General features: G+C 43.3%; 1 protein-coding gene across 2 annotated transcripts in view; it reads right to left on the minus strand.

The window, feature by feature from the left end:
* Positions 1 to 13303, minus strand: part of poln (polymerase (DNA directed) nu) — a 62742-nt gene that overhangs the window by 17216 nt on the left and 32223 nt on the right. For both annotated transcript variants that reach the window (XR_015038201.1, XM_085806245.1), the window contains exons 19-20: positions 8541 to 8598; positions 5135 to 5212 (exon numbers count right to left, since the gene is read on the minus strand). Coding sequence is in view for 1 of the 2 variants with exons in the window: in XM_085806245.1 (XP_085662371.1) it covers positions 5135 to 5212; positions 8541 to 8598 (136 nt within the window). In the remaining variant the exon portion in view is untranslated. The remainder of the gene's footprint in view (positions 1 to 5134; positions 5213 to 8540; positions 8599 to 13303) is intronic.

Here is a 13303-nt window from a genome sequence, read left to right on the forward strand (position 1 = left end):
CATAGAAAAAAGTGTATTTTGCACTACAACGTGCACAAGTAAAATCTACATCTTCTCCACCTCACTCCAATATCACACCTTCCAACAGGATAAACTGAATACATCAACGTGATCTGATGCTGAACTTGCCGAACGTCCATCTCACACTAAAACAACTAAAGCTGGGTGACTAAAGAGAAGTCACATTGTTGTGACTGTTTCACGTTGACCAGAGGTTTGTGTGAATGTAAATACAGCAGCTGCTGACTGGGCCTCGGGTCATTCAGTGCATTTAAAATTATTCATTCATTCACTTTGATGTGGCAATATCCCTGATCGCAGGCAGTCACAGTGATGGAGCGCTTTGAACTCCCGCACTGCTCTCCACACTATACATGCGACTAATGAACAAAAGATGATATTAATTATTGTGTTGAGCTAGTGCAACTATTAACACATAGGTAGAAAAAACATGTAGTCGGAATGGGGGAAAAAGAGATCTGTCTTTTGTTATGTAGACTGCAAATACCGGAGTTGTTTTTGAGGTAAATTCATGCAAAACCGCTGATGCGCATACCCGTTGGAGGCAGTTTTTCAGCAAGCAGTCTCTGCATTTAACTCTAAAACAACCCTGTCTCATAACGTCCCGTTATTATCTCATAGCATGGTGAATGTGCAGGTCACAACTTGTCCACGAGAGTGTTTTGGAGTTGTCGGATTGGGTATTTGATGAGTTTGATGACGGAAACCAAGAAATCCCATTAGCTTCCATAGCGTAGCTCTGAGCAGCTTGCGGCTCTGCTCCGCCGTTCTAAATATAGCTTGCACTGACAATTAAAGGTAACGAACCTACTGCTATGACATAGGGATTATGGCAATGGGCCAATTTGCCAAAATGTTGAACTATCCCTTTAAAACAGTAGTGGACAGGAGTGGGTATAGTTGCAGGACAGTAAAGCTGCAGAACTGACAAATAAAAAAAAGCTATTGAGACCAAATCATTTCAGAGATTTGCCTGAGGCGCTTACAGAGAGATAACCAGGGGCTATAAATGAGACGCGTTGAAAAACATACATACAGACCATAATATACATGCATTTACAGATGCACACAGGCAGAGAACAATTTAAAGACAAATATGGACAGACCCACGGAGAAAGGGAACACACATACACACACACCACTTTGAGTTACGTGACAGTGTTAGGACGACATGTCCTGTACTGACACATCTGCAGCTCTTGTCAGCCTGGCAGATCGAGACTCTATCAAGAAATAGTCACACACACACACACACAACCTACACACACCTACATCCACACACACAGAGAAACTCCAGCACATTCCATTACTGCGTTTTCACTCAGACACACGTCTTTGCTCGACTGCTTCAAAATCAAATTAACCCCCTGCTAAATGTAGGGAAAACTGAGAGTCAGGGTGAAGCAACCAGCTGTAACAGGTTCCTGCTGCTGTGGGAACAGACAGAGAGATGAAGGCTGGGGGGATGGGGGGATGGGGGTGTGGGGTGTGGGGTGGGGTTTATACACTGATGCATTTGAAATAATTATTGTCACATTTATCACTATGGAGATAAATGTGTTTCCTGTTCATATTACTCAGCCCTGTGCTGAAAAAAGGAGAGAGAGACACAGAAAGTCCCCAGACGGGTTATGTCACAGTGCAGGTTAAAAACAAACAGCTTTTACTGTTTAACCCCAGTCAGACAGAGACTGCAGAGGAAGAGGATAAAACAGGAGAGAGAGAGGGAGAGAGAGGAAGAGTGAGACCTCAGAAGAGTGGAGGGGTGACGGCGAGGTGAGCGATGCAGGAAGAGAGAGAAACGACTGGCTTTTGGTTGTGATGAGGTAAAGCAGGGAGTTTCTAAAGATATCATCCCATCAATGTTTTATGAGCCCGATCACATTTCCTCCAAGCATAGCCGGCAGCCTCGGAAACATATTGCTGACCAGGATCTGTGTGTGTGTGTGTGAGAGAGAGTGAAATAAAGTGTTTTCCTTCATGCATATTGTGTGTGACAGACGTAGAAAGGAAAAGAGAATATTTAGCTGATTCATGCCTGTATGAAAAAAGACCAGACAACTTCACTTTCATCTGGAGTATGTGAACTGTGTGTGTGTGTTATAATAAACGTCACCATCAAGAATCCTTGGTATTGATCCGTACAGGAATAACTCCGACCTACAGTAAGCTCTCTACAGACTGACCCTAAAATTAGAGACACTGAACGCCACATAATTGAACTGTTTTTAGACGCTATAGGATCATGTCAGATGTATTAGTATGTTCACTATTGATTGACTTTCAATTGACTATTGGTTTCCACTGAATTTAATTCATTTAACAAGATCTGCTTTACTTCAATCAGTGACATACAATGTATTGAATTGTAGCTAAACCTAAATCAATGCACTTGAACTACTTTAAATGTTGATTATAAACAAAATAAGTAAATCAATTTGGGGTCTGGTGCCTTAATGCTGGGTATCGATTATTATTTTAATGTTCGTAATTGAACTGTAATGACAATGATAATCATTTGTAGCCCTAATTAACCACTTATGTAGAATCGTCTTTTGTTAAATTTGTCAAATATCCTGCTATATACAGTATTAATGTTCAATCTAGCAGCATGTGTAAGTTTAAACAGTAGATATTTAAACAATATATAAGTCGGTTTCCCCCCTGCATTTCCTTGGACAGTGTGCTAAGATATTGACGGGTCTAAGCCACGTCTCATACATCTTTAATGCCACCACCCACAGAACCCTGAGCAGCCCTCAGTGATGCTCCGCAGTACAGAACAGAGCATGAAGGTTATGGATAAAAGCTTAAGAGCTCAACTAAAACCTGCACATCGAGAATATGAAATGTCCCCTGTGGGTTGTGGTTCGGTCTAAAGAAGCTTCCGGGAAGAATGAATCAACCAGAACACAAAGAGGAGGATATAGACGTACAGTACAGTACGGTACTACGGGTCCAGAATTTGGGACCACTCTCTCCACTGAACTGGATTGTGAAAGTCTATTGAGGAGGAAATGTGTCCCACGTGTACTGATGAAATAACTAAAACCCTGCAGGAGGAGGAACACGTTTCATTTCCAAATGAAATAATCCAGAAAACCAGTCGCTATGGACTCATCACCTTCTCTAAAACTACCAGTATCACACATTTTGAGATGAACACCCATGAATTAAAGCTTCCTTGTGTTTTGTTCACAAAGATGAAGCAGCAGTGCACCAGAAAAGGCAGAGAAGATAAAGAAGAAGACTGGAAGCTACAGTATCAAACACAGGTGAATACAGGCACAATTAAAGATTAAAGTAAAAGAAATCAGCTTTACTAATGTTTTATGAGGGAGAAAATCTGTTCAAGGACACACAGTGTGTTAGTAAGACACACTCCACAGGAAACCTTTAACAAAAAATAATATGTAAGATGAGCTGCCTTTAATTTATTAATTATCAGTTCTGCACCTAAAGCTGTGATTCCTGACTACAGGGCCAGTTAATGAGCTGTTCAATATGCATTCACACCAAATCTGTGGTAGTGGAAATGTATGAGAGGTCTAAAAGAAATAAAACTACAGATTTGTGCTAAAACCATTTTTACCACATGTTTTTTAACAGGACTAACGAGGTTGATGAGGGAATTAAAGCTGCCTTTGTTCTCGTTTTGGCCAGCCTCTCCCTCTCCTCTCTGCTCCAGCCCCCACACACACACACACACAGAAGATGTGACCATAAACAAACACAGATCAGGAACACACAGGTTTGTTTGAGGAAAAAAAAAATAGAACATGAAGAATAGTTTGTTTTTATCTCTGGTAAAACAGATTTGATGGCCATGACGTGGATTCTGCTGAGAGGTGAGATCGATACGCAACACAACACACACTTAAGACCTAATCTACATCATAACAACACACACACACAAAGCTTTCACAGACAGTGAGGTCACACTCTGACACATAATACCTTTAGACATGTCTGCTAGTTGAACTTTTTCTAGTGACACCGGAAAGTGATCGTGATTTAAACACACACACACACACACACACACAGCAGTTGTTCCAGTTTGGGAAGGACAACGGAGGACATGACAGGGCGAGGGCTCCCCTAAGAGGGGTTGTTTCCATAGCAACCTTGCCTCTAAGTGCATGTGTGTGTGTTGGGTTGTGTGGGCATGTGCTGGCCTGACGGTGTGCGTGTGTTTATGAACCGCTGCCATGTTGTGTGTGTGTGTATATGTGGGATCCTCACTCTTTATCCTGCTGCTGCTGCTGCTGCTGTCCTCCTGCTCACCCTGCTTTATCTGCCTGGTTATGTAAGTGCGCGACACACTGTCACAGCCAGCAGACACCCGGCGTTCCCCACAAAGCTCTGCCGAGCTGACAGTGTCCCCGCTCTGCCCGCGCAGCATGGACCAGCGTCACACCCTCAAGTGACCTTATGATGCCAGCTGAGGTCGTGTCAACATCAAAGGTTTTTTTTTTTTTTTTTACACAAACTCGACTAGACAAACGGCGATGTTGCTCAGACGCTGCACATGCAAGGACAAAAACAACAAGACAACAACTAGCGGGAGATTTCTGGGACATCTCCTGTAGGGTTCACATTTCCATATTTTCATATAAAGCGCTATCAACAGATGCTTACGCAGCTTTTTCCACAAGGCTGAACCATAAAAGCAGAACTAATGTTGCTGCTGGAACTGCGGAGCAGAAACTTTTTTCCGCTCCCTTAGGTTCGGCAGCTATCGGCTGGGTCAACAGTGAATGCAATGACATGCCTGAGCAGCTGCTGAATCAAGGGTAAAAGTTAATTTGTGTCAAAACATGTGAGTGATTAAAGCCCATGAGTGTGGCCTTTACTTGTTAGCTGCTTGCTAATGTAGGAACAGTGAACAGCTGCCTGTTATTACAAGGAGGAGATTCAATAACCTTTTTTTTTTAAACATTTAAAAAAAATTGAATTAAAATTGTAACATTCAGTATTTGTGCAAAGGGAAACAGTTTATAGGCAAAAGCAAAGTTAAAATTTTAAAAGTAAATGTATGATTGAGGTGAAAGAGGAAAAATGTAAATCTATATATACATATATATATACACATTGAGTTCATATACTGTCCTACCTGCAGCGAGGAAGGTGCAGCCTTTCTGGGGGATGAACATGGCTCGAGGGTGAACGGTCACCACCTCTTCCTCCTTTCCTATAAGACCAAACACAGACCCCTGAGGAACATCTCAGCACACCAGACCTCACTGTTGTAACATTTCAGTGGATTTTCCAATTTCCTTCGTTTTATGCGACAATAAAGTGGATTTATAGAGGTTATTTTATATTTTGGGGGGGTTGTCACAGTAAAACTGAACATAAAGGTGAAATTATACCAGAAATACCTGGTGTGCAGTGTGGAACCACACATAAACACTTGAGCTGTATTGCACCAATAAGGTTTAATTTAATCTAAGATTAGATCTGATCCAAGTTTAGTAAAACTAGGTTTAATCTGAATTTAAATAAAAGTTTAACTGGGGAAGGTATCTATGAAAAGAAGGACCTTAAATTTGGTCAATCCAATTTAAAAATGCAGCCATTGTGAATGTTAAACCTTAAAGAATTTCAATATAATCTGGTTTGGTAGTTAAACCTTGTTGGAGCAATCCAGCCTCATCTTATCACAGATGCATTTTTAATTGTGTCAGGCCACGTCAATGAATAAATACTGTCGTTAGAAACACTGGTGATGAGCCAGGCCACACAGAACTCAAACTAAAACCTATGTTGTAAAAAATAAGCAGCAGCTCAGCATACAACATTACAAAAACAAATTTACTGACAAGACACACATCATAAAAGAGTGATTTATTTCTAATAATGCGTTGGTGAGAGTCAGAGAGGCGCAGAGAGAGAGGAGGAGAGAGAGAGCAGCAGTGGCGGCGGTGGGGGACTCGGTGGAGCAATAAAGCGAGTTAACGCTGACATCTGACTTAATGAGGAGTTAAGTTATGAAGCCACAACGCCTCATTTAGAGGCCAATCCAAATCCAATCAGGATCAGACTTAACTCTGCACTCTGCAATGATGGGCTCCATAACAATGCACCGTCACATCCGATGTCAGCATGGTGGAAGTTACCACCTCAGCAGTGCAGACACACACAAAACAGGGGGCGCCGTAATCAGACGTGATTAAGGCTGCAAATTCTCCCCTGAAGGCACAAGAGGATTGGGGGATGGCAGAGGGATAGAGAGAGAGGGATGCTACAGGCTAAAGGGGATGATATGAGGGCTGCAGCGGGGACTGAAGGAGATTTGATGACAAGGGGCTTTGAGAGTCGGAGTGAGTGAGGAGCAGAGGTGCTGATGTTGGCACCTATGAATCACTCAAACAGAGAGAGAGAGATAGAAACAGTGAGAGAGCAGGGGACAGAAATAGAGCTATAAAGCTGAGTGTGGCTGCACTGGCTCTGACTGACAGCTGAGTCAATGTGGACTGGCCGCGCCAACAGATGGATGGACTTGTTTTGATGTTTTATTCATTCACAAATGGAGAATTTCTTTGCTGTTTTTCCACGTGTTTTTAGGACACAACTGTCACGGCCCGGCTAATCCAACATCTCTGGAGCGGGGTGGTGGGGTGGGGGTCGGGGGGGTAGTTACACCTGCAGGCAGCGCTCCAGACCAGACGTGACTTCACAGAACCACAAACAAAAACAAGTCACCCTTAATTAGGAGCTGATCGTTTATCAAACGCTGCCTGTTGTGATGACACAAAAACATGACATCATAGTTGGGCAGACTGAGAGGTTGATAGAAGGATAAAGTAGCACGTCGACTTCAGATGAGATCCAGATCAAATAATTTGGCCTTGAGGGTGTCTATCTTCTCTCTTGCATACAGAGTGAGCCCTGGCCAGCATTATAGAGATGTACATGGAGAAACAGCTGGGTTTGTTTAGAAAAGTAACTTGTACACAATTCTTTATAAGAAAGGACTTGGCACTTTGACCCATGACATGGCACTTTTTGACTTTTTAATACTTCAGAAGTTGGTTATGCCTCTCTTGTGCTGTCCTTTCATTTATTTATTATCCTTACTAGCTTATTACCTTTCTTTAACCAATTATCTTTTTTTTAAATGACTGTCTTCTGCCTCTCCTTTTTTTAAGTGTTGCTGTTTTTGGACACATTAATCTCCCTACAGGGATAAATAAAGGTTTCAATCAATCAAATAAGGCAATTGATCTTCCTTCAACAAAGACTATAGGTAAAATCTGACAATATAAACCAACATAAGATCGAATAAAAGTATATTCAAAACAATGTAGTTGAGGTAGCTCTTGTTGTTGAGGCATCATATTTCTGCTCTGATATACAGTAACTGCTGTGGTGCTCTCAAGCCGCTGTGACACAAAACTGAAGAGTCAGGCCGTTTTTCCCAAAGTGTTGGTGCGGCAGTTTTCATCAAATGATGACGGTGTGCAACAAGAGTGAGACGACGACGACGAGGTAATTAAAACTTTTACCAGAGGATAAAATTGCAGCTGTCTGTTGTTTGTTGACTCAAGAGAGTGAGAACAGAGGAGGTACGATGGAGGATTCATCTAACCCGACGCCGCCAATCTATCGCCGCTTGTGTCCATATGGATAACGTTCTCCTCCAGCTGTCTGGTGGAAACCATTCTTCTCATCAAAGTAGACGCAGATACTACACGGTGACTGAAAGATGGGCTCGGTACCTGATGCTGCATACGTGATCAGTTAGGCACAGCTGCTCATTTACTTACGTGTTTTAACTGGATCTGTGCTCATGTCGCACACGCTAAACAACGGTCGTGTTTACAGTGAATTATGGGACTTTTTCCACACAGTGCACCATCAAACCAGCATGTGTGTGTGTGAGTGTGTGTGCACTAGAGGGGACAGGAGGAGAAACAACTTCCAGGTCCATTTTAAAAACACAATATGTCCCATTTAATCTCTTTTAATCCAGCTTTCACTGTCATCTCCATTTTTTGGGGAGTAGAAAGGCAAAATTGGAAAAAAAAGAGAAATGTTTTCGTTTTTTGATCCCGATATTAACTTTTCATCATACAATCAGCAGCACGACTTGGAGGCATACACAAGAGTACAAGTTAAATCCAGAGAAGCCGCAGGATGGAGCAGACAAACACAAACACACAACACAAAGGAGACACTTTTTTTAGTGACTGGCCCTTTGCTGCTGCAGAGTTTTACCATCCACATAAACCCTCTTTACTGGCTCCCTGCTCATCAGCTTATACCAAGAGAAACATCTACCCCTCTCTCACAGACACACACACACACACACACACCTCGACATTTATCACTGTCTCATTCTCCAGACCATGTGGGAGGAGTGTGTGTGTGTGTGGACTTTACCTTTTCCCCCCCTTTTTTTCCACGATCAACTATTTTATTTCATTTAATTTAGTTTAGAGATACAGTAACAGAGCAGTCCATACAAAACCATTGTAAAAATATGACATACTACATACATACATACAACACTTTACCTTGGATGTACTGCTTCTTGGTGATTTGGAGTGGCTGTCTGGGCAGAGCCTGGAAGTTCTAGTTTTGGGGGGAGAAGACACATTGTGTAAAACCAGCTGGAGTGCAGTGTGTGTGTGTGTGTGTGTGTGTGTGGTGGTAACAGATAAATGATTCCCCTACTACTAGTACTACTCCAGCTCTACATAAGTGAGAAAGGTCAGCTGCATATATCTACAGCTGCTCCCAGCATGCTCCTCTGAGGCTGTGATGAAGGGATGGAGGAAAAGATGGAGGTGTGGAGGTGACCCTCAGTTGGTGGTAAAAAAAAAAAAAAAAGAAAAAAAGAAAAGAAAAGCCTGTGTAGCAGTGCCTACAAATACTGTACGCTGTTTGTCTCATTAAAATTACTGATGCTGTGTGATTTAAAGGGCCACTCCAGCGTTTTTGTCTCATTCTCCCATAAAGTTGAGGGATTTGGACAAGAGGCAAATTTAAAAAGGTCAAAGCAGAGGAGGCCGACTGTGTTTCACACAAAACACTCTGACAAAACAGTACTCTCTCTCTCTGACAAACAAACTGAACTTGTGACACTTCAGGCATCTATCCATTGCTCCTGTTTCATATCTGGTAATTGAAACTCCTCAGTCAAGACTGATACAAATGACCTCCAGAACGACTCTGGAAGCTGGCTGAACGTCCAGCTTTTCTCCTGCAGCTGTCACTTTTTATTTGTAGTTCGAGCTATGAACTGAGTAAGAAAATGTCAGTTTTGTTCTAGTTACAAGTTTTTAATCTACTATAATAATTCATGCAACATCATATGGAAAGTAACACGACTGCACATGAATAACTAACTAACTAGTCGGCTGTCTTGTCTTGGTGTCGTCTCCTGTTTCCCAAATACTCCAATTATTATATACAGTAGTGCAATACAGGGTGAGGAGGACACTTAATCAAATAATACAGTGATGCAACATTAGGTGATCAACAAACACAAAATAAATGAACAGAGAAAGAAAAAAAATGGTGGTCCTAAATTTCCCAAATATTCCTGAAATTCCACGACTAACGGGGCATTTAAATAACGCTGGTTGCTTCGCTTGGCTGAGATTAAGAAAAACAGAAAGCCGTCCTGAGACTACAGCCAATACAGATCTTTTAAGTTTTCCGACACACGTCTTAAAATAGGAGCAGCCTGATGCTCACTGGGCATCGCGCCCATCCTGCATCGACCCACAGAGTAATCTAAGATGCTGCTGATACAGACACACACACAAAATTACATGTATGCAGTTTTGTTCTGCCTGAAGGAAGAAAAATGGGAAAGTGATAAGGTTCACCAGTAAGCACACACACATGGTTGAGAAGCGAAAAGCAGATTCAGACTCAGCAGTTCCATTTTAATCCCTGTTAATCCCACTGTAACCACCCTTTCAACACACACGAAGCAAGGTGTGTGTGTTGAAAGGAGGAGGAGGAGGTCACGATGTTAAAGGTTATTATCAAGGATGTGCAGGACACATTAATCAGTGTGTACACAACAACACACACACGACTTTGGCGAACAAAGAGAGGGGGGCAGGTGAAGAAAAGCACATGAAACACACACACACACACAAAATATTCTCCCAACATGGTCAAAATCCAAGTGTGCATGTGGTTGGTTTGACCTCACAGTGAGTGTGTGCACGGTTGTGTGTGTGTGTGTGTGTGATCCAGTGAGAGAGAGTGAGAGAAAGCAGCTCTCTGCTTCCAACACTCATTCATTATTCAGGAGAGAGAGAGAGAGAGAGAGAGAGAGGAAGGATGGGAGGAGGGGAGGAGAGAGGATGGGGGGGGGGGGGCAGGAGGATATGAAAAGACAGGACTGCAGTGGCAGGGTGTGGACAGTGAAAAGAATACATTAGGGAAGGAACAGGCGCCGGCCCCTCATGTACAGTACCAATACACACACACACACACACACACAGGTTCAGTGACGGTGCTCCTACAGCAGTGCATGAGATACGTGACCTGTGGTGTGTGTTCAGGGCAGAAAAGGTGTGTGTGTGTGTGTGTGTTTCCCTGTGATCTGACAGGTGATTCAGTTTGTCAGTTGTGAATGCTCAGCTTTCCCGTCATGCACAGTGTTGCAGTGACGGCAGCATAAATCAGGATTCGGCACGCACACACACGAACACACACAGACTCATACATTAAGGACACAGAGCCCAGTGCGTCGGCTGACAGACCGTCAGCACAGTGGATACTCATTTTCCCAGGGTACAGTCAGATCTCTTTCTTTAGTAAATACACACACACACACACGTTTCTCTGCCACGTCAACAAATACACACGGTGAAAACGTGCAAGAGAAGAAAACTCATGCAAATGTAAAGACCAGTCCAGATTGGAGCTCTGGCTCAGGCTTCGTCAGTCCGATACAGAGTCAAAACTTTTCCACAAGACACAAACCATGTGTCCACACCACACGTTCTTATTCACATTAAAGGGACAACGAGGAGGAGTTTTGGAAAAGCGAAGCGTTTTCACACTAGATTTTTGAGCCTTCGCGTGCACCGTGAAATTCTTTGACCGGCGCAAGACAGACTCATGTTTTCATTCATCAAGAATTAAAGTCAGAGGTTCAAAGACGATCACATACCGTCGTAGTTCCGAACATAAACGGCGATTCGGCGGCGTGATTCTCATGTCTCGCCACGAAACCGAAAGTAAAGAAACGCTGGTCGCCTCGACCAGCATTTCCGCCACCACTAATAATAACAAAATAACGATAGAGACAAAACGATATATTTATCGAAAATGGGCCCATTAACAAGTGTAGGTAGCATAGATTCATCCACATTAAAGCAGATATCAGTGGAATGTTTTTGTTAATATAAGTCCTAAATAGTCCTATTTTCCGTCAGCAATCACTTACATGAAGTATTTCAGCCTAAACACGAGTCTCTCCGTCACTCTGCTCTGCTGTAACCCGAGGAGAAAATTTTCCTTGTGGGATACAAGTGTTATCCAATGAGGGGGAGAGAACGGCATGAAGGGCTGTGTGTGCAGCCAAGGGATGCGCGTGAATGTGGTGACGTAGCACGAGGACCAATTGATGCCTGACAAGGGCGGGGGCTGCTAACTCATGGTGCGTTCAAGGAAACTCGTACTTTGTGTTTTTCCTTCCTGTGAAGTCATACCAGTTCGATCTGGTACGAGTTCACGGGTCGGAAGTTACGAGTGGCCGTTATAGGGAACTTTCACAGACAACAGGACGGTAAAAACACGAGCTACGGGTTACCTGGAACGCTACCAAGTCGTAGTTGTGACTTGAAGCTGTAACTTACGGTTTCAAAAGCCTGCCTTGAACACAGCATTAGCCGAAACGGCTGTGCCGCTGTTATCTGCTTTAACGTGAGACTTTTTTATAACCAAATAGAAACTCCTCGTTGTCCCTTTAAGCAATATCGAATTAAAGACGCCCCACTTGGAAACAGTAAGCAGACTGTAGAAGGGAACTATCTGGTGGTTGTTGTTTAGTATCTATTGTTGGTTATAGACATGTGAAGAGAGCGGTGCCTTGTGTTTTGATATGCAATCAAACCTTAAAGTGAAATTCCGGCGTAAGTGTAAACCATGGTCAAACACACCGTAACACCGAGTTAGACCCCCCCTCGAGAGATCAATTTGCCCGACCGCTACATTCACGAGATCCACCAACTTCAGCAAATACCGCATTATCGCCACACACGGCGCTGTCCGGATCCACTGTCTGACCGCAACCAAAACGCCACCATTTGCCCAAAATAATGCTCAGAACTGCACCAAATGTCATCAATAGTACACACAGGGTCCCAGCACGTAGTACGAGTTGTCAAACATCTGCTAGCTTTGCCTGTTTTCTTTAGCAAGGAGATGCAACTCAACTCACCTACTTCTCCTCCGGGAGCCGCTCGTTGGTGAGGAAGCCCTGACGAGTCGATCACCGAGTGCACCGGAGTTCCGCAGCTCTTAAAAATGCTCATTTGCGCCTATATCGTGGCCAGCACTCGATAATAATAGTTATAAAGTGATATGCAAGATAAAAAAAAAAAAAACTCTGATTGTATTTCCATGAGGTAATTGTTGATTGAGCTGCGGAACTCCGGTGCACTCGGTGATCGACTCGTCAGGGCTTCCTCACCAACGAGCGGCTCCCGGAGGAGAAGTAGGTGAGTTGAGTTGCATCTCCTTGCTAAAGAAAACAGGCAAAGCTAGCAGATGTTTGACAACTCGTACTACGTGCTGGGACCCTGTGTGTACTATTGATGACATTTGGTGCAGTTCTGAGCATTATTTTGGGCAAATGGTGGCGTTTTGGTTGCGGTCAGACAGTGGATCCGGACAGCGCCGTGTGTGGCGATAATGCGGTATTTGCTGAAGTTGGTGGATCTCGTGAATGTAGCGGTCGGGCAAATTGATCTCTCGAGGGGGGGTCTAACTCGGTGTTACGGTGTGTTTGACCATGGTTTACACTTACGCCGGAATTTCACTTTAAGATGGTTTAAAGTCATCCATGTGCACATGTTCGTCTTTTTTATACCCATAATAAATACGTCTTATACCTATTATTCGAGAGTGCCAGTCTCTGGTATCTAGCCGAGCATGTGCAGGTAGAAATGGTCAAGAAAGGAAAAGACATTTTAAAAGATGGAAACATGGGGGGAAATAGAGGGACAAGGACCAAGAGACAAAAAGAGGAAATAACGAGAGTCAGAGCATTAAACAGCGGAGATGCAGAGGGACCACGATGTGCGTC

This window comes from Trachurus japonicus, chromosome 18 (genome assembly GCF_045865225.1).
Source record: "Trachurus japonicus isolate A0001 chromosome 18, Traja_1.0".
NCBI classification, from domain to species: domain Eukaryota; kingdom Metazoa; phylum Chordata; class Actinopteri; order Carangiformes; family Carangidae; genus Trachurus; species Trachurus japonicus.